Source organism: Arvicanthis niloticus, chromosome 2, assembly GCF_011762505.2.
Source record: "Arvicanthis niloticus isolate mArvNil1 chromosome 2, mArvNil1.pat.X, whole genome shotgun sequence".
In the NCBI taxonomy this organism is placed as follows: Eukaryota; Metazoa; Chordata; class Mammalia; order Rodentia; family Muridae; genus Arvicanthis; species Arvicanthis niloticus.
Genome location: NC_047659.1, coordinates 8,852,714 through 8,873,079, shown reverse-complemented (window position 1 = coordinate 8,873,079; position 20,366 = coordinate 8,852,714). Strand labels below are relative to the sequence as shown.

At 48.7% G+C, this 20,366-nt stretch overlaps 3 protein-coding genes across 4 annotated transcripts in view; all 3 read right to left on the bottom strand.

The window, feature by feature from the left end:
* Positions 1–1,663, bottom strand: part of Abl1 (ABL proto-oncogene 1, non-receptor tyrosine kinase) — a 100,060-nt gene extending 98,397 nt beyond the window's left edge. The window contains exon 1 of one of the 2 annotated variants that reach the window (XM_076928473.1): positions 1,009–1,663. In XM_076928473.1, coding sequence (XP_076784588.1) covers positions 1,009–1,144 — 136 coding nt within the window. In that variant the 5' untranslated portion in view covers positions 1,145–1,663. The remainder of the gene's footprint in view (positions 1–1,008) is intronic. The other variant, XM_034494037.2, reaches the window with a different exon arrangement.
* LOC143441264 (uncharacterized) lies at positions 1,237–3,175 on the bottom strand. The gene has a single exon (XM_076928475.1). The coding sequence runs from the start codon at positions 1,817–1,819 to the stop codon at positions 1,721–1,723; it is 99 nt and encodes a 32-aa protein (XP_076784590.1). The 5' UTR covers positions 1,820–3,175; the 3' UTR covers positions 1,237–1,720.
* Positions 3,176–8,933: 5,758 nt separating this feature from the next.
* Positions 8,934–18,777, bottom strand: Exosc2 (exosome component 2). Its single transcript, XM_034493798.2, has 9 exons — positions 18,617–18,777; positions 17,126–17,227; positions 15,460–15,505; positions 15,242–15,331; positions 14,164–14,229; positions 13,388–13,456; positions 11,388–11,564; positions 10,393–10,521; positions 8,934–9,601 (listed from the first exon to the last, which is right to left on the bottom strand). The coding sequence occupies exons 1-9, from the start codon at positions 18,736–18,738 to the stop codon at positions 9,521–9,523; spliced, it is 882 nt and encodes a 293-aa protein (XP_034349689.1). The 5' UTR covers positions 18,739–18,777; the 3' UTR covers positions 8,934–9,520.
* Between the last annotated feature and the right edge of the window lie 1,589 nt (positions 18,778–20,366).

Sequence of the window (20,366 nt, the reverse complement as noted above, 5' to 3'; positions counted from 1 at the left end):
AAATGTGGTACCCACGCAAACACACACACACACAGACACACGCATGCGCGCAAAACACTCATAAAACAAAATAAACCTTACAAAAAGAAAACTTCAATTATCAAATAAACGTTCACTGTAATAACTGTTGTTAAATACTTATGACTGAATTTCAAAGCATACAAGACCCTTGTATAAGCTATATTTGCTTCTGTATGGCTACTGTATGAGGGCTCAACTGCTATTTCAATATTAAGTACACAGTTTGAGAACTATCAGGCTGCCACAGTACAACCAGGACCCTATCTAACTGGCTCCTGGCTGGCGTCTGCCGCATTAGTTTAACCTGCCCTCAACTGTTAGTCAACAGCACAACATGTGCTGTCGGCCTTATGAACCAAATAGGTTCATTAAAAAAGGCAGCAAAGGCGACTAAGCAGGAAGGTGACCAAAGCACCGTCAGCAAGGATGGGGCTGTTCCTCAGAGAAAGTGACACAGCCCCTCTCAGTTTAGGAGGCACACTGCGTCCACACTCAACTTTTCCCACCTAGCTCCAAAGCAAGAAGTTTCGAGTACAGCTCGCTATTGAGAAGGTCAAAAGGTAGCCTGTCGACTAGGTTGTTCCTGACCTTTGTGTGCACAAACCACTTTGAAGATGTAAGCAATAAAAGCCATCCACACACAGGTGGTAGCATCCCAGCCTCAGGTGAGAGCCCACAGCAAGACCTAGGGATGCCTCAGAATCACTTCAGTGCAACCCCTCCCCCACGAAATGCTGGCCCCAAACAGTTAAAGGGCTTGTCCCTTGTCAACAGTGAACCAGAAACGGACTCAGGCAACAAACAGCAACTCAAGCTGACTGAATACATTCACAATTTTCTTATACAAAGAACTGTTTTACCAATTTTGCTACTATAGTAGCAAGAAAAATGCTAGGGAGACCCAGAAGGAATTGACGCAAGTATTGTTTCAGAAACTTCTTTGATGCTTAAGGAAAAACAATGACCAGAAACCTGGAAAGCACTCACCGTGTTCCACAAAGACATTGCAGTGTGGGCCCCCATGCCTCGATGAGTCCCTCTTCCCTGCCCCTTTGATAAAATGCAGGGCGGGCAAACTAGGCCTTCTTTGGTCCCCAAGAACTTTTCCAGGCTGCTGCCCCATAAAGCAATAATAGGCGCCCCTTTCCAGAAGAGGGTTCAAGATCTTCCAGAATGGGGGTTAACAGGCAACAGTATATACCCAGAACCTCACACCACCGACTTGGGTCAGTAACTTGGGTGGATCACAGACAGACAACTTGCATGAGAAAGGAAAGCTAGGTTTGCGGTTCACACGTGTAAACAGGAGTCTGGAATTCTTTTCCAAGGTTTTCCAAGTTTGAAGTCATGTAACCACAATGCTACATAAAAGTTTTTGAATCTAAGTCTATGCTGCAGGCTGAGAAACACCTTCTTTGCAAGAGAAAAACTTTAGATAAAAATATTTACAGGGAAGTCAGAAAAGGGCCAACAGTACTGAAAGTCATTTCAACTCCCCAGCACGATGGAAAGGTTGAGCTTCTTTTATGTTCTCTGCAATCTTTCCTGTGGAAGTCAACCAATCCCCTATCTCTGTCTCTTCATCTTGTAACAAATTTCCTGCCACTCTCGCTTCCCTGCCCTGGTCTCCGGAAAATGACACGGGTCACACAGAGCTTGCTCTCCACTCTGCCGAGATGGAATGCATGACCAGCAACTTTTAAGTCCGTTTTTTAAAAGGCCTGTGAAACCAATCCAGACTTTTCCTTTGCATTAAAGTTTTGGGCTGCACTGAGACCAATGGGGCTGTAGGTGACATTGGAAGAAGTCAGGACATCGGAGGCCGGCGGAAGCAATCTGGAAGGACCCCCGGAGATCTCTTGACAGCAGAGAGATGATTTGAATGAGGGGCTCCGTGGCAAACTTGGGGTTGAAATCGAGCGGAGGGCGGCCTGGGGGGTGAGAAAGACTTCCCCAAGCAGGGCGCGGGCGGCTTACTCGGGGGGACGCTCCTCCTCAGGAAACAGAGTGTCCCAGGTAGGGAGAAACTGAGATCACTCTGGGTGTCCCAGAGCCAGATCAGGGCTAAGAGGGACGAAGTACTCCCGCGGTCCGGAACCGAGAGGCAGCCACAGGGGAGGAGGCCCGGAGCCTTAGCTGCCCCGAGCCCAGGGGTCTCTACCAGGGACACCCCTCCTCCGGTCCTGGACTCTGCCGCCGTCGCTGAGCAGTCACATGCCCGGCTCTGCCGAGGAACCCAGGTTCTCCAGCCAGTGAGGGTTGTGCCGCTGAAGGGCTTCTCAGCCGCAGGACCCGGCACCCGGTTCCAGCTCCGGCGCCTCTCAGGGTTAGACACCGAGCCCCGAGGCCGCCATGATGGATTACGAGCCGCGCCACAACGAGGCCAGGCCCCGCCCCCGGTCCCGCCCCCAGCGACGCCGAAATCCCCCGAGCGAGGTCCGATAGGCCACCGGCGCCGCTCTCCTACACACAGCCACACCTTCGGGTTCCAGCCTCACTGCCTGCTACAGCCCGGCTCCGTACGACCTTTTAAAGGTAGCTCTTCTGAGCTCAAGGTGAGCGATAAGGAAGCGCCCGCCCCTTCTGCTTTATTATTGGCCTTTGATAACCAGCGAGTTCCCCCTCACCACCATACAATTGGCCAATAAGCGCGAGAGCCGACGGCTAGCAGCGGTCGGTGCTGCCAGCAGGAATGCTGGGACCTGTAGTCCCGGCGCCCATAGGCTGCTCGCTGAGGCCCAAGCCTCCAGCTCCCATAGCTACAGAGAGCTAGCCCCGCCTCCTGGGAGCCGGTGGAGTCCGGTCAGCCGATGTCTTCACTGCTCTAGGAGCAAGACCGCAGGAGATTCAGAGACAGGAGAAAACTACGGGTTGGAGTTTCCCAGAACCGGAGTTGGATTACTTCTTTGAGCCTTATTCGGGGAGAAACTTTTGGCTCGCTCCTAGAAATCAAGGTGACGGGTGCGTTACATCCTCATCACTTGGGAAAGGCCCGACTAGGTGAACCTGGGAAGAAGTATCGAGAAAGCAAGCCATGAATGGTCCTTTGGGATAGGAGGTTGAAGAAACAGCAGAGTATGCCAGGTGAACTCGTGCATTCGTGTATGTTTGTACTAGTATAAATCCTTTCACAGGTGAGGCATGTGTCCTCATAAAACTCGAAGTCAGGCAAAATTTGTCCAGGTTATCAGACCTCAAAAGTCTGAGAAACTACCACACACCTGTGAAAGTTCACCCTCTAATCCCCTAGTCGTCATTGTCCCACTACCAGGCCACATTTCTAACGGGGCCCACTCATCACAGCACTCACACTATCGGCACCTTTATATAAAATGCTTTACCGTATGCAATGCTGTTCGCAGAACACAGATGGAAAAGCATTCGTAGCTGTGGTTGAAGTGTCCTTTAAAAGACGCTACTTCTTGCTCAAATGCATGGCTTTCCTACTGAAGCACTCAGTACCAAATAACTATTCAACTAAGAAAGAAAATGGCATTTGGATTATTAAAGAACAATCACGTGGCTGGGTGATAATGGCCCATGACTTTAATGCCAGCACTCAGGAGACAGAAGCAGATGGATCTTTGTGAGTTCAAGGCCAGCCTGGCTACAGAGTGAGTTCCAGGACAGCCAGGACTACAGAGAGACTCTGTATCAAAACAAAATGTCACTTGAAATACTGTGAAGCAATTGAAAATTTGTGCCCAGATTTATCACTGAAATTTAGAAAAATCATTCACAGAATAATCTGATTGTCACATTATTTGAATTGCAGTTTGGCTGTCCAGCTTTCTCTTACCTTGTACTGCCAGTCTTTATGTGGGTGCCCCTGTTCCCCGCTGACTATCCATACTCACCCTGATAACTAATTGGTTTTTCTTTTGGTCTATTTTTTTATCTTTCCTTGCTTCAGCCATTTTCTTTCCCTACCCACATTCTTCATTCTCTGGTTAAACTTTAAATGAACAAGCAAAGCAACTTTTTAAAAAGTTTGGGGTTTTGTTTGTTTATTTTTTGAGAGGGCTTCTCCGTGTAGCCCTGGCTGTCCTGGAACTCACTCTGTAGACCAGGCTGGCCTCAAACTCAGAAATCCACCTGCCTCTGCCTCCCAACTGCTGGGATTAAAGGCGTGCGCTACCTACCACTGCCCGACAAGATTTCTTTTTATTTACATACATGTATGTGTGCTTGAATGAGTTTATGTGCACCACTATCATGTCTGTCGCTGACAAACACTAAAGGGCATCAGAACCCCGGATCAGACATGGTTATGAACTGGACACCAAACCAGAAACATCTGTAAAAGTAGTAAGTGCTCTTGATTGCAACTCTTCAATAAATAGTTCTTGACTAACATTAGTCAGATTTGGGGTTGAGAGGACTTCCAGCCAGGCTGCCCTTAATCTCTGAGAGTGAGTGCCCTTGGATTTCTGATCTCTCTACAACCAGCTCACAAGGGTCAAGGTTACAGGTTTGTTCTACTAAACTGGGCTTAAACAGTGCTAGGGTTGGAGCCTAGAGCCTCAAGAATGTAGGGAAATACCGGAGCAGCTCCACCCCTAGTCTGGCAGTGAGCACCCATCTCCTAAGCACCTGTTCCTGCTGCTGGCGTACAGCATTGAGTAGGGCCATCTTAACTCTCTGGGAATACAGAAGCAGGAACAGGCAGGCAGTTGGCAAAGCAAGCAGTGATCTAAAGATCAGTTTGGGAGCTGCAGAGATGCTAAGCTGTTAAATGCGCTGGCTGCTCTTCCAGAGGACCCAGGTTTTAATTCCCAGCACCCACATGACAATTTACAACCACATGTAACTCTATTCCAACAGACCTGATGCCCTTGCTGGCCTTGGAGGGGACCTGGCACACATGGTACACAGGCATACAAGCAGACAAAACACCCATACACCTTTAGAAATACATTCAGTCTCCATGCAGCAAACTACACTCCTGGGTCCATAGCCTTTCAGTTGGTTCACCCTGTGCTCGAACCTGGCTGTGGCACCCTTAAAGCTGCAATCCGTCCTTCATTCAACTGCCTGGGACTCGTGTCATTTTTTTTTTTTTCCTCTAAATTGGTTTCCTCACCTAAAAGCAAGGGACATTACTACTTACTGTCTGGTAGTCTTGGGATGACCTTGCCCTTGGCTTCCCAGCCCCAGCTCTGCCTCGCCGTCCTCACTACAAGGCTGTGCAGCACTTCAGCTCTCACCCCCTTTTTTCTTTCAGATGAGCTCCAAGCCCCATCTTTAATTTTCTTCCAAGAGATGTATTACTTTTGATTATTTGTTCCTCTTTTTTGAGACAGAACCTGTTTCTCTGTGTAGCCCTGGCTATCCTGTAATTCACTCTGTAAACCAGGCTGGCCTCCAAATCAGAGATCCGCCAGCCTGCCTGCCTCCCTGTGATGGGATCAAGGGTGTGTGCCACCACTATCCAGCTCATTTCTGCCTAAAGACTTACTGACTTCCAAAGCTTTCGGTGAGGACAGCCTACATCTCCTGGAAATCTGTTCCTGGGGCTTTTCTTTGGTCTCCTTCATTCTCTTGGCCAAATATTTAGCATATCTTGCAGCTAAAGTCCTGGTGTTTCTTGGTGTACTGTTGTTTCAGGCCAATGCATGGATGCTTATGCTGCAGGATAGTGAAGAACTGGACACTGAGTCCAGCTCTGGTCTTGAGTTTCTTTCCTTCTTCACGGGCTTTCTAACAATGGTGGGAATCATCCTCTTTTGAGACTAAAAAGTTTTCAGATTCTGCTAGCTCTTTTGGACCCAATAACCAAGGTACGGTAGGATGTCAGCCCGCGAATAGTCTTCATTCCTTTTTTTCTTACAGGAACGAAAACAGACTTGCACTTCCCCTCTCCAGTTCTCCCCGGTCTTTCACAGGAATGCCCCTTACTCTACAGCAGGTGCACTGTGGGTCAAGACATCCTGCTTCACGGGAAAACCTTGTTTGTTGTTCCCACCACGGATTCTGACCACGTTAACCCCCTCCTCCCCCCAAGAACATCAGCTACTTCTGTGGCCTTGCACGTCTCACAGAAAATAGACACTTGGGCTGGAGAGATGGCTCAGTGGTTAAGAGCACTGACTGCTCTTCCAGAGGTCCTAGGTTTAATTCTCAGCAACCTCATGGTGGCTCATAACCATCTATAATGGGATCTGATGCCCTCTTTTGGTGTGTCTGAAGAGTGACAGTGTACTCACATACATAAAACAAATCTTTTTTAAAAAGTCTGACGCTGTGTTCATCATCCACTTCAATGAGTTTCTGATGCCTCCTGGCTGGGAAGGAGACATTCAGCCATCATACCCAGCTGACTGCCTAGGAGGCACCATAAAAAACAAGCAAGATACACTACTTACCACTGGAAACCTTTAAGGGTTCAAACTGCAGAATGCAGAGTGCAGCAAGTATCTGATGTTGAACCAGTGGGTTTTGGCTGGTTGGTGTGGTTTTATCAAAACAGGGTATGTCTGTGTAACACCCTAGCTGTCCTGGAACTCACTTTATAGACCAGGTTGGCCTGGAACTCATAGAAATCCATCTGTCTCTGCCTCCCAAATGCTAGAATTAAAGGCATATATTTGCCACCGCAGCCCAGCTTTTAACCAATGTTTGATGCATCTTGTACAGCTCATATAACTTGCATTAAAAGTGGTTCAACTCAACCTAATTTTGTCCTTACTTTCATAAAGCAAAGTTTAGTAACAAAATTTCAGCTTAATCTTACAGCCCACTGTAGTTAACTTACCAACAGCGCCCTCTGCTGGGCCATGGAAGCACATATCTCTGCAGAGCTGCCCTGAAGCAGACTTTCAGTGTCTTTCTTGCCAGCGGCTTGGGAGAACAGGTAAGCTTAAGTGGGACTCAGGCTCCCATTCCCAGCCCCTTAAAAGGTGAACAACCTGGGAACTTCTGAAATTTGAGACAGGCAAGCCCACCTGAAATTGCAGTACAGATTCAGGGAATTTAGTTATCTGTGGATCCCTCAAATATAGGTTAAAAGCTGTCATCCATGACTGTCTCAGAAACACACATAACACAAAGTTGTCTACCGACTGGTGTTATATGATAATTAATCTTGATTGTAACATGATAGGATTAGTAATCAACACAGAAACGGACCTCCAGACTGTTGTTCTGTCGAGCTCCTAGACTGGGGTGACGTGGGAAGAACCTCCCTAACTGGGCAGCACCATTTTACTGGCTAGAGTTTGTGCTGGGTACAAAAGAGAAAGCCAAGCACAGGCATTCCTGTTTCCTGACCTGGATACAATGTAACCAGCTACCTCACGCTCCTGCCACCATGACTGACTGGGCAGAGCTAACTGGACTCCGTAGGTTACTTAAGATTGTAAAAAACAAAGACAAAAAGCCAGGTACATCTTAATTCCAGCACTGAGGAGAGGCAGGGGAAAGGTGAATCTCTTCTGAATTTGAGGCTAACCTGGGTAACATAACATAGTGAGTGCCAGGGCAGCTAGGGCTACATAGAAATAGCCTGTCACCCAGAAAGAAAGATAGAAAGAAATGAAGTTGGAGTCGGGTGGTGGTGGCGCATGCCTTTAATCCCAGCACTTGGGAGGCAGAGGCAGGCGGATTTCTGAGTTCGAGGCCAGCCTGGTCTACAGAGTGAGTCCAGGACAGCAAGGACTACACAGAGAAACCCTGTCTTGGAAGAAAAAAAATGAAGTTGGAAGGGGGACTTGTTGGAGGTCCAGGAGGACCCGGACAAGGTCAAAATAAACCGTATACATTTATGAAATGCCCACCTTGACTTCTCATTGTTTAGGGGCTTTATTTTTTTTTCTGAGTGTGTGTTTTTTGTTTTTTGGGTTTTTTTTGGGGGGGGGGTGGGGGAGGTTGAAACAGGGTTTCTCTATGTAGCCCTTGCTGTCTTGGAACCCGCTCTATAGACCAGGCCCACCTCGAACTCACAGAGATCTGCCTGCCTTTGCCTCTGCCTCCTGAGTGCTGAGACTAAATAAAGGTGTGCACCACCACAGTCCGGATGTTTTGTTTTTTTTTAAGACAGGATCTCTATGTAACCTTGGCTATGTAAATCAGGCTGGACTTGAACTCAAGAGATCCACCATACCCAGCATCCAAACAAATGTTTAAAAGGTCATTAACTAGCAATGCTCAACGATGCCCTTTCCTGGTAGTATACACAAGGCCCTAGATTCCATCCCTAGCCCCGGGAAAAACAAATGTTTTGGGCCAGTTTAATGGCTCAGTGAGTAAGAGTGATCACTGCCAAGCCGATGATGCCCCTGAGCCACGTGGCAGGAGAGAACTGACTCCTCCAAGTGGTCCCGACTTCCACACAGGCACTCACACCAATGCACAGAAATAAACGTGAGAGAAAAACAATGATGTTAACTGAAAATGTACAAATCAGAGCACCATTTCTGGTAATGTTACTGAGCTACTCTGTGTAGCCCAGCTTGGCCTCAAGTCCTGCTTCTGCCTCCATATGGAAGCACAGGCCTGTGCTACCATGTTGGCCAGGCCATTTTTAAACCGTCATAAGGAAACAAAGCACAGAAACTGGCACTCTACACCGAGGATCTGTATCCTGTTTCTTTTAAATTATCACTAAAAAGTTACTACATCACTATGTCAATTACATATGGAAACACTGGCTTGTTCCAATCCGTTTTTCTGTTTTCTTGTCAGAGCATCAAAAACCACTACTGGTTCAAACACTCATTGTCTGTTATCAGCAATGACTCACACACTCTCACAGGCAGGACAAGCACAACAGAGGCCAGTTCCTGCTGGTGGACATGCTGAAGGAGGACTTGAGATGCTAAAGAAACAGAGACAGCTCACACACAGAGGAAGGAAGCCCAGATAGAGGGTCTGGATCCTTTGGACCTGTCAGCAGAAAGAACACATGGTGGGACTCAGATTCCAACAAAAGCTGCTGGCTCCCTTTATTCTCACATCCCTTAGACTCTGGCCTAACTCCACCACCTTCTCTCCACCCATACACTTGTGCATTAAAGGAGACAGAGTGGAAGTGGAAAGAGACCATTCACGCTGGCACTGCCATGTCTTTGGTTTCCTTTTTTCTGGGGTTAGAATAGGGCTGGAAATTGAACCTGGGAACTTGCACATTAGGAAGTGGTCCACCCCTGAGATATATCCCCAGCCCCAGCCCCCCCCCCAAGTTTTCTACCAGGATAGTTTCATGGGGCATTGTGTGGTGTGACTAGAAGACATAAATTCTCCAAGTGATTCCAAGATAAGTCATCAGGCTGGGACATGGTACTCTGAGAGACTTAAAACTACCCCTTATCCTGGGACCCAAGCGCACAAACCATTTACTTCCACCCTGGCTTTGCCTCAGGACAGAAGAGGACAGGCCTGGCTCTGCAGCTCTGCTGCAGGTGAGTAATGTGTCAGATGTTCTCTGGGGATCAGACAGCAGACTTTTCACTCCCAAAACTGCTCCAGAGCGGTGCACAGTCCCATCCTCCAGCTCTCGGCCTCATCCCTCCAGGTCCAAAAGCCTCTGGCGGGTTTGTAGCATGATCTCCTCCATTACTTCTGGTTTTAAGATATCTTTGATCTGAAGAAAAACAGAAAACGGCATGTGTTCATTCAGAAATAGCCATCAAGTCAGCCAGAATGAGGGAATGAAGCCTGGCTAGCACACACCTGTGCATGTGCACTCCATTAGAGCCCAAGCAAGCACACAATCCCAGCTCCAGACCCAGCTTAGAAAACCAACCAGCAAGGTACTCTTGGTGAGCTAACAACAGAGCTGTTCTGTCAGTCATCAGATGATACCCGAGGGCTGGAGAGTTGGCTCTCAAGTTAAGAGCATTGGCTGCTCTTCCAAAGACCTTGGTTCAATTCCCAGCTACCACATGGCAGCTCACAACTGCTAGTAACTCCATTTCCAGAGGATCTGATGCTCTCTTCTGACCTCCACAGCACCAGGCATGTACATGATGTGCAGGCAGGCAGACATACATACATACATACATACATACATACATACAAACATACATACATGCAGGTAAAACACCCATACACATACATTTTTTCTAATCAAGAAAAATCTTTCTGTTAACTAACTTAAAAAAAAAAAAAAAAGATCAAGAAGAAGAAGATGGCTGACTTTTGGGACGGGCATGATAAATGCAGAAAGCTATCATGGTAAAACTCCTATCTGGTATCCCTGTCTTACATCAAATCCCTAGCATGGGACTAGACATTGAGAATACTGGAAATATCTCAGGAACATGACACGGACTTGTTAAAGTTGTCTCCAGACCAGTTCTGCCACTGGCTATGGGACGGAAAGTGGAAAGAAACACAGGAACAGGCCACACGCAGGGAGAGAAGTCTGGGTACCTGATGGACAAGGGAGGCCTCGTAGCAGTACAGGATGCTGGTGTCGTATAGCATCATTCTCTGAGTGACCAGCAAGACCACACAGTTCCGAAGCCGGGAGATCACTTCTCGGTCACTAAGGGACACCGGCTACACAGGGACACAAAGGAGAAGGAAAAAAATACAAACAGGATCCAAAGAAGCAAACAGTCCCAGAAGCCACAGAAGAGAGAAATCCCATTTCCACCATGGAACTTCACGCGTCTACAGCCAACTGTGGGATTGTCTATGTTTTAAAATGTGTACACATTTCATACGACTTCATGTATGCATATGCTCCTGAGTTCAAATGCACATGGAGGTCAGGGGCCAGCCTCGAGCATCATCCTAAGAATGCCACCCTCCTCCTTTAACACGGTCTTCTCAGCAAGCCCTAGGATCCTCCTACCTCCACCTCCTCAGCACTGGGATGTCATGTACAGCAACACACCTGACATTGTCCCCTGGGTTCTAGACTTGAGTCCAAGTCCTCATGCCCACAACGTTAGCGCTTTACCAAGTGAGCCGTCCCCACTGGCTGTTATTTCTGCAGCTGCTCTTTGGCTGATACCCTGCAGCTTTGCCACATTCACCAACAAAGCTCAAGCTCAAAGCCACCGAGTCTGTCTCTTCAGGGAGGACGAGACTCTCGGGTGTTCACAAATACTCTCTAACTCAGGCCTGTTCAAAGCACAGCAGCTTCTGCAGGCAGTGCACCAGACAGTGAGCAAGCCACAAGCCACAAGCCACATTGCAGGCATCTGCAGCTACCGCAGGCAGGTGGACTCCCAAGATACCACCGCTGAGATGCTGCAACATCTTCGTGAGTTCCCTCCCAGTGCTCTACAATGACAGACTCGCCTAACACTGCATTCCTCAGAAAGCATCCTAGGTGGCACAGACTAGTGATCTATAAAAAGGCAACAGGGCTCAGTAGGTAAAAATGCTTGCTGAATGCCAAAGTGACCTTCACTCACCTCCAGGTTGGCAATGAAGCCCCCAGCATCCTCATCCTTGTGCTCAGGTGTCGGGTAGATCCAGATGAAACCGTTGTTACCCAGAATCACTGAGGCACCGCATGGCAAGTCATGGAAATGAGTCTTCTGTCTCTTCACCAGGGAAGGCGAGACCTGGACTAAAACTCCCTGACCTAGCTAAAGAGACAGACCATAAGACAGGCAGAGAAGCACCTGCCTGTAACTCTAGCACTTAGGAGGTTAAGGCCAGCCTGGGCTACATGAAACACTGTCTCAAAAAACAAACAAAAAGGAAATGGATCAGAAGCCAGGTAGGGGGAGCACAGCCTCTGAGAGGCTGGAGCAAGAGGCCCACTAATACCAGGCTAGCTGAGTTATCTAGTAAGACCCCAGATACCCCTGCCCCCAACCCATTGGGGGAAAAAAAAAAAAGAGGAAGAAACAATCAGTGAGATGAATGCAAACTAGGCTTCAGAATCCACAACCTGGTATGCCCCACCACTGTCCTTTCTATGGACACTATAGTCACCCAGGGCACAGACAGCATGCACTTTGCAGAAAACATTTCTGGCCCATAGATATTTACACATCCCAGAGAAGGTGGCAGTCAGGTTGGCAAGATGGCGGTAAAGGCTCATGCTGTCAAGCCTGACCAGCTGAGTTCAATACCTAGAGGTCACATGGGAGATGATCAAGTCCTACAAGATGTCTCTGGCCGGGCAGTGGTGGCGCACACCTTTAATTCAAGCACTTGGGAGGCAGAGGTAGGCGGATTTCTGAGTTCGAGGCCAGCCTGGTCTACAGAGTGAGTTCCAGGACAGCCAGGGCTACACAGAGAAATCCTGTCTCGGGAAAAAAAAAATGTCCTCTGACCTCTACATGTGCCATATGGGGCATGCACCTATTTGTCTGTCTGTCTGTATCTATCTATCTATCTATTGTTTTTCAAGGCAGGGTTTCTCTGTGTAGCCCTGACTGTCCTAGAACTCACCCTGTAGATCAGGCTGTCCTGAACTCAGAGATCCATGCGCCACTGCCTCCATCACTTCCCTTTGCCTTCTAATCCAGAGCAGACGTGCTGGCCATTACAGAAGCTAGAGCCAATGAGGAGTCTCCCACTGGCCACGTAACAGATCCACCCCGGGACTCTGGTTTGGATCTTAACTTCAGATTCCAATGCCACCCACAAGACATGGTCCACTGGATTGGCAAAGCCATGCCAGGTCTTGACAGCTCAGTTCTAAGCTCACACACAGTAAGTGTCTTCAGCACCAGGTTGGAGGTCAGCACACACACATCTCCTCCTACCTACTTCAAGTACATGTTCAGGGACATGGTGACAGCTGCCACTTTATTACAGGACACTGCTTTTTTATTCTCAGAAAATGATGAGCCAAGAAACAAAGATGCCCTAATGTGTCCTAGGAAGCATGCTATCTCTAAAATAACCTCAATAATGGAACCTCACAGAAGCAGGCAACATTCATCTAGAGGCTCAGATGGGAAATCCATCTCTGCTAGCACTTATTTTGATTGCGCTGTAGACATGGTTCTGCAGGCATGCAGCCAGCCTCTCAGTGCTGGCTGAGCATCTCCCAGAAAGAACGGAGTCTCAGAGCCCCAAGCAGAGGGGCTCTACCAGAACAGGCTCCTTCGGAGGAAAGGGATTTAGGATACCAATGGCCCTTTGCCCTAGCCCAGCAGCCTACTAGTCCTAACTAACTGGGTTCTGTGTTGTTGCTTTTTTATCTAAATACAGGTGTGTGTGTGTGTGTGTACAGGAAGAGGCAGTCTCTCTGTGTACCCCGTGCTGGCTTCCAGTTTTAATTCATCTACTTCAACCTCCAGGGCACTGGGATTACAGGCCCATGACACCACACCCAGCTAACCACCAGGTCCTTAGGTCAACATGCCAGGGAGCTCTACCACACCCAGCTTAACTAGGTCTTTAGGGAGCTAGGGGTTCAGAACTGAACTTGAAGCCTCGAAGCCTGACTTACCTTTCCATACTTCAGGCTCCTAGTGTGCAGAGAAACAGCTCCATCCGAGAACACCGCCTGGACCTCCGCCTACTCGTGTGATGAAGGAACAACAGTAGCCTTGGCAACCCACGCTTGTGCCACCTGCCTGCAGCCTGCTTCCCCACCCCATGTCACCAGCAGGCAACTCTGGCCATCTTTGATGGACCTCTATAGAGGACATCACTATGACCTCAGCTTCCCCCTGGCTGGCAAGAGTATCTTGATACAAACAATCTTTTCATGGATACATGTTCATATCATTTGAGGGCTGGTGAGATGGCTCTGTGAGTGCACACCTGTCATCACGCCTAACAAGCTGAGTTCTATTTCCCCAGATCCACATGGTAAGAGAACCAACTCCTGTTGTCCTCTGACCTCCACACACAGCGATCACACACAAATATGATCAAATGTTTTAAACTAAAGAAAGGATCCAAGTTTTCTTAATTTGGACATAGCAGGAATGATGGCCTATGCCTGCATCTCAGTACTCAGGAAGCTGAGACAGAAATGCATGTATGTGAGGCCAACCTGGGGTTCACAGTGAGTTTCAAGCCAACCTGGGGTACTCTTTGTAATAAGAAAGACCATTGGATCTTCACAAGTTACAAAACCTAGGACATCGTTCTGAGCTATGGAAAACAAGCCTAGCGGCAGCAGAGCCACACCCAGCCCCTGCAAGGCACTGTTCCCCTGGCCAGACAGAGTGCAAGCATGGCTGCAGCCCTGTAGGAGAGAAAAAAGGTGCAGGATACACTGATGAGGTCGCCTTCCTGCAAGAAGCCTCTCATGGCCAGCTCGTCCTCCGCAGACCTTCTCCTCTGAAACACACAGAAACACGAGCACATGACACAGCCCCTCAGGAAGGGCTCTCCACACCACTGCTCTCTGCTTGAAGCCAACCATGCTTCTATAACATTATGACAAGAGGTAACCAGAACTGCCAGTGGGAGTGAGGGACAGGACAGCAGCTCTCCTCAGTGGGACCCCCTCTGAGTTGACAGTCAGAGCCTGTGCAGTTGACTGAGCCTATCTCCCCACTCACCCAGCACACTTCACACCAGGCTGTCTCTGCTCATCTCCCTTCACCTCAGAGTCCCCAGCGTCACTCCAAGGCGCCACTATGAACAGTTGTTCTCTGGCGCCCATGCTTTCCTGTTCTCCTGCTACCTTTACAGGCCCATTATCTCCTACCCTCACCCATCTATAAGGCCCTTTAATCTGGCACGCTCCATAGGACCCGGCCCAGGGAGCCTCTCCAAACTATATGACAGGCTGAACCGTGGTATGGACAAAAGCCTGTCACTGTCTGCATTAATCAAGTGCCATTCAAGTTACTGAAAACTAAGGACAGGCAGGGCACAGTGGCACACAACTTTAATCCCAGCATTTGGGAGGTCAAGGCAAGCAGACATCTGTGAGTTTCAGGCCTGGTCTTAACAGTGAGTTCCAGACCAGGGCTACACAGAGAAATCCTGTCTCAACCCCACCCACCCCACACTCCAAAAACAACAAAAGCAAGCAGGCAAGCAGGCAAACTAAGGCAAAACCTTCAAGAGACGCCTTCCCTGTACAAAGCTGAGACACCAAGAAAGGAAATCAGCACTAAGATACCAAGGTCCAGGAGCCTCTTCCCAGCTCCCTCCTGGGAGCCCACTCCATAGGTGTTTCTGGTCTTACCATAACACACTAGCTGCTGCCCATGTTGAGAGCACAGGGCCAGGAGAAAAGCTGCTGTGTTCACCAAAGTAGCAGACTCCGTAACAAAACAGTAACGACCTCGTGTAAAGTAGACCTTTCAGGTAGACAGTTCCAGGGCGGGCGAGCACTTACCAGCTCTCCTCCAGGCAGGTTCATGGATGACAGGAGCAAGACGGAGTCCAGCCTGGAATTGGTCTCCACCTTCCACCTCTTCTGTTGAACCTGTGAGGGAAAGAAACAGGATAGCGCCTCACACCACCCCAGAAAAAGGGCCCCTTCTCCAGATGTTCACAGGATGAAGGTCCCATCCCTAGCCACCAGCCTCCTTCGGTTTGAAACATTGACTTTACCTCTGTGATTCTTCCCACTACAATGTCTCCGACTTCTCCGTTGTATCTGCAAGAGAAAACAGAAGCTTACCCAGTAGCCAGTGGGCTGGCCAGACCAAGCAGTGTCTGAGGCCGAACAAACAGAAGGGACTTCACAAGCATCTTTTTTAGCAAATGGGTGCAATTACTGTTTAGACTGGGAGCTTCAGAATCTCTCCGTGTATATTTCATTAGCTATCCTTAAAGCAATGGCTCATCGCGAGCTGTTACGTCTCCACACTGCCTGCCTGGTCAGACACTTTGCTGAACCCTCACGCTGATCCCACGGGCAAAATGCTCTTAGTTAAGGCCCCGGCATTGGACTGTGTCTCTTTTCTGCTCCTAGCTCCCTCAATTACAGTGAGCTCACCAAGTTTTAGTGGTGGGGCATTATCCATAATGCCAGTGCTTGAGAGGTGGAGTCACAAAGCTCTCAGATATTGACAGCCACACAAACGTAAAGATAACAAACAGAAGGCGACACTGCCAGCAGCTGCTTCCCCTTCCGCACAGCAACTGCCCTCTCCCATTCATCGCCAGCTCAGTCGGTGTTCACCCCACCCCATGCTTAGACCAAAACCTTGATTCCTGTCACAGTCTAGGATGAGCCGAGGACAAATCCTGCTGTGGGCACCTTAAAATGCATGAGGGAAACAAAGACATCCGGACTGGGAACTAAGAACTAAATCCACCTCTATCTGTTCTGCTAACTGTCCTTAAACACGTCAGCTTTCTTCTGCTCCATCCCTTCCAAGGGCTTCCCAATTAACACAATACAAAACCCAAATCCTCACCGTCATTGCCAGGCAGGGTGACCACCTGCCCAGTGCAGCCCTGGCTCACTTGACTACTCAGTCCCAAGCTCACCGGCTTCCCTGCTGGACTAACCTTTATGGGCTGCTTCTAGGTACTCTGCCTGCCCTGAGTTTAAATACTTTACAAGTAGCTGTCAATGAATTCTAACAACAACCCTGAGGCCATTATTTTCTTTATGATGCAGAAAAGGAAAGTAACCCAAGGCTTAGGGGGATCAAGTGACGTGAGGAAACCTTTGAAGCTCACCCTTCACATGGTGTCCGAGTTTGCTTTCTGTTGCTGTGACAAATACTACAACCAAAAGCAACCTGAGGAGGAAAGGATTTGTTTGGCCTATAGATCACATTCCATCATCAGGGACAGCCAAGCAGGAACCTGGAGGCCAGAACTGAAGCAGAGTCTGTGGAGGAACACTGCTGGCTGGCTTGCACACACACAGCTGTCCTGGAACTCACAGAGAGCTGCCTGCCTCTGTCTCCCAAGTGCTAGGACTAAAGGCGTGCGTCACAATCCCCATTCTTACCCAGCCCGGGCCCATCTGCCCAGGACGCCGCTGCCCACAGTGGGCTGGGTCCTCCTACAACAATTGCCAATTAAGAAGATGCTCCACAGACATGCCCACAGGCCAATCCAAGGCAGGCAATTCTTCAGTTTAGGTTCCCACTCACAAGGGTAACTCTAATTTTGTGTCAAGTTGGCTGCTGGCACTAACTGTGACAAACAGGAACACAGAGCAGTGACAGGAATGATCGGTGAGGACACTGGGGAGATGGAAAAGGCCTGTGTACAACCCAGATGCTCCGAGAAAGAGATACACACCTTCTGTCCTCACCTGGTTTTCAAGGCTTTGACACAGATCAGCTTGTTCACCCTCTCCACAGAACCGGCCACAGAGGCGATGAGCTTCTCCTCCCCCATGTATGTCCCATGGCCCCTGTGCAAGGACAAGATCACAAAGAAAGGACACCAGTGTCACAGTGGAGGTGGCCTCTCCCATCTAGGAAATGGCTCTTGAACCTAATAGGCTCCGCTAAGAGCCACATGGACATCTCCACCTCAAAGAAACGTGCCCAAACGTTACTTCCCAACAACCTACCTGCACATCCCAGGCAACACAGGGGCCCTCCCCAACTGCTCCTAGCCCACCCCATCCCCAACGCACCCCTCTTCTCCCCCTTCCGCTGCAGGTACGACTTTCTTGTGGCATTTACGGTTTCTGTCTTGCTAGATCATAAACTCCACCAGGACACAGGTTTTCACTTTAGTACCCCAACCACACAGACTATGTTGAACATATGCTGCAAGTATGAAGGAATGACTCCTAAGACATCTGCCATCTGATTCCTTAAAGTTAAAGCTTAGAGGCAATGAATGCTATAAACACTATAACCCCATTTGTATCAAAAAAAGAAAAAAAAAAAAGAAAGAAAAGAAAGAACCAGGTGCAACGGCCACACCTTTAAGTTCAGGATTTGGGAGGCAGAAGCAGGTGGATCTCTTGAGTTCTGAATCAAGCCGTTACATAGTAAGTTCCAGGACAGTCAGTGTTACACAGTGAGATCCTGTCTCAGAAGAGGGGAGGGGCGCGGGGGCGGGAGAGAACAGTGGGGAGACTGGGCGCCTAACGCAGATTTATCTTTGGTGGTAATACAGTGTTGGATTTTGCTTTCCTGACCCACCTTTCAGTTGTTTAATACTCTCTACCCTACCAATTCCTGCTGTCACCACTGTCTTCCAGGTAAGGGTACCAGCCTTAGCAAAGTGCTACGGCTGAGGATAACAATGGCAGTTGTCCGACTCCAGAGCCGGCCCTAACTACCACAACATGTTCTGTCTTCCCGTGCTAAGTCTGCATTGTTGGTTGCATTTAATACAGTATGTTGCCTCAACCCTCGCCCCACCAAAATTACTGCTTCAAAGTCAGGCTTGTCGCTGAGGTAACACAGAAGGAGATGATCAAGCCAGCAACGCCCACTGTCCCTTCAGAGGGTTGTTAAGAAGGGCCTTGCTCCTAGCCCTCCCCAATTCTCCCTCCCCAGGAAGGCTCAAATATCTTGGATTTCAGGCTAAGGGCCCAAAAGTTCCGAACGTCATAGATCAAAGGAGGGATTCAGGTGCTGACAGAGGAGCACCCAAGGTGCTGGGAGGCGGAAGCATGAGGCTCGGAAAGAAGGGGACTAGTATGGATGCTCAGATGTGTCCCGGGTACCTCGGTGACTTAGATACAAGGGAACAGGAGGTCTGGGTTCCGGGGCAAGAGGCCACGTGCAGAGAGCTCTGCAGCCGCCTCCTGAGGTCTTGAAAGCCCCAAATCTTCACGTACCGCATGAAGCCTGTGTCCGTGGTGATCGTGTCCCCCGGCACCACCAAGTGCTTCTTAGAGTCGCGGCCCAAGTTCTCACTGAGAGGTTTGCGAGCCTTAGGGAGCCTCATCTCCAACGCCATCTTGGCGCCAATGACTTGCGCAGGCGCAGCTCCACACAGTCGCATCGACTCCCGCCTACCTTTAGAGAAACGACCAATGGGAATGTAGAGTGTGGCGGCCATGTTAACTATTGGCAACTATTAAGTTAACTCGAGGAAGAGAGGGTGCCAAGCTGCCATATTTACTATTGGCAAGAAAGCACCTGACGAATGATGAATTCCCACATTGTAAGGGAATCTGACGTTGGTTTGGTTTGGTGTTTGGATGTCAGTTTTGTGTTTGTTTTTGAGAAAAGGTCCCGGCCGGGCAGTGGTGGCGCATGCCTTTAATCACAGCACTTGGGAGGCAGAGGCAGGCGGATTTCTGAGTTTGAGGCCAGCCTGGTCTACAGAGGGAGTCTGATATCCTCAGAGGCCAAAACAGGGCGTTGGAGCCCCTGGAACTAGAATTACAGATGTTTGTGAGCCGCCATGCGGGTTCTGGGAATCGAAACCAAATCCTCTGGAAATGTAGCCAGTGCTCTCAACCTCTGAACCATGTCTCCAGCCCAGGTGTAGGATTTTTTTTTAATGTCATCCAGGTTGGTCCCAAAATGGCTGTGTAACCCAGGATGTCCTTGAACTCCTCCTCCACCTCCCAAGTCCTACAAGATGTCTCTGGCCGGGCAGTGGTGGCGCTCGCCTTTAATCCCAGCACTTGAGAGGCAGGCGGATTTCTGAGTTCGAGGCCAGCCTGGTCTACAGAGTGAGTTCCAGGACAGCCAGGGCTATACAGAGAAACCCTGTCTCGAAAAACAAAAAAAAAAAAAAAAAAGAAATGAACATTGAGTTTCTCATCCAACTCTAAGCCACTATAATCTTATATTTTGTAGGCTATAGATTTAGGCCTGGGATTTACAGGAAACACAATCTGAGCAGAAGATAGAGCCCTTTGACTACTGCTCCTAATGGGCCTTGTTTTCTACAGCAGAGCTGCCCCTTAGGTGTTGGTTTGGGACCTCACATTCTGCCCTGTGGCTTTAGTGTGCTTTAGTAGGACCTCTTCTGAGTGATGACCTGTGTCTTATGAAAGATGACTGTTGTAAAAAGCCAGCAGCCACACATGATAAGCAAATCTGTAAGGAGATATAAATGTAACTTCTATTCTCCTGTTGTAATTGTTGTCTGGGAGGCTTACTGCCTTCGTTCACTAACCTAGGTCTAGTTCCGGAAGCTTCTAGACTCTGTACAATCTTATCTAGGCCTAAAATGTTTTCAGTCTCTAAATTACTGTTGAATAAGCTCACCCTTCCTAGTTCTTTCTGATCTCTGGCTGGCTGATTCAACTCAGTCGTTCTGGCTCAAACTCCTTTCCCAACTGACTTATTAGATCTGTCTTTTCTCTTGGTCTCTAAATTCCTCCACTTTGCCTCAGACTAGCTCTAGCAATCTTTCCTAATCATCTGGCTCCTTCTCATCCTATAGCTCATTCTGTCTTTGAATGTGTCTTACTTGTTCTCTCTTAAATATGTCTCTATAAAACTCTTGAAGTAAAACTGCCTCCTTCCTGTCTCTGGGTGCTGCATCCCCTTAAGTCGCCTGTCCTCGTGAGAACTGGGCAGACCCGACTTCATCATGAATCAGATGATGTCTGCTACTCAATTAGATAT

What these genes read in the sequence shown, in the direction of transcription:
- LOC143441264 (XM_076928475.1), bottom strand. Translation starts at nt 1,819, where the DNA reads ATGTCACCTACAGCCCCATTGGTCTCAGTGCAGCCCAAAACTTTAATG.
- Exosc2 (XM_034493798.2), bottom strand. Translation starts at nt 18,738, where the DNA reads ATGGCGTTGGAGATGAGGCTCCCTAAGGCTCGCAAACCTCTCAGTGAG. An exon ending in ACCTGCCTGGAGGAGAGCTG is followed by an intron (nt 14,230 to 15,241) that starts GTAAGTGCTCGC and finishes TGTGTGTTTCAG; the next exon opens with AGGAGAAGGTCTGCGGAGGA. An exon ending in GCTTCATTGCCAACCTGGAG is followed by an intron (nt 10,522 to 11,387) that starts GTGAGTGAAGGT and finishes GTCCCTGTGTAG; the next exon opens with CCGGTGTCCCTTAGTGACCG.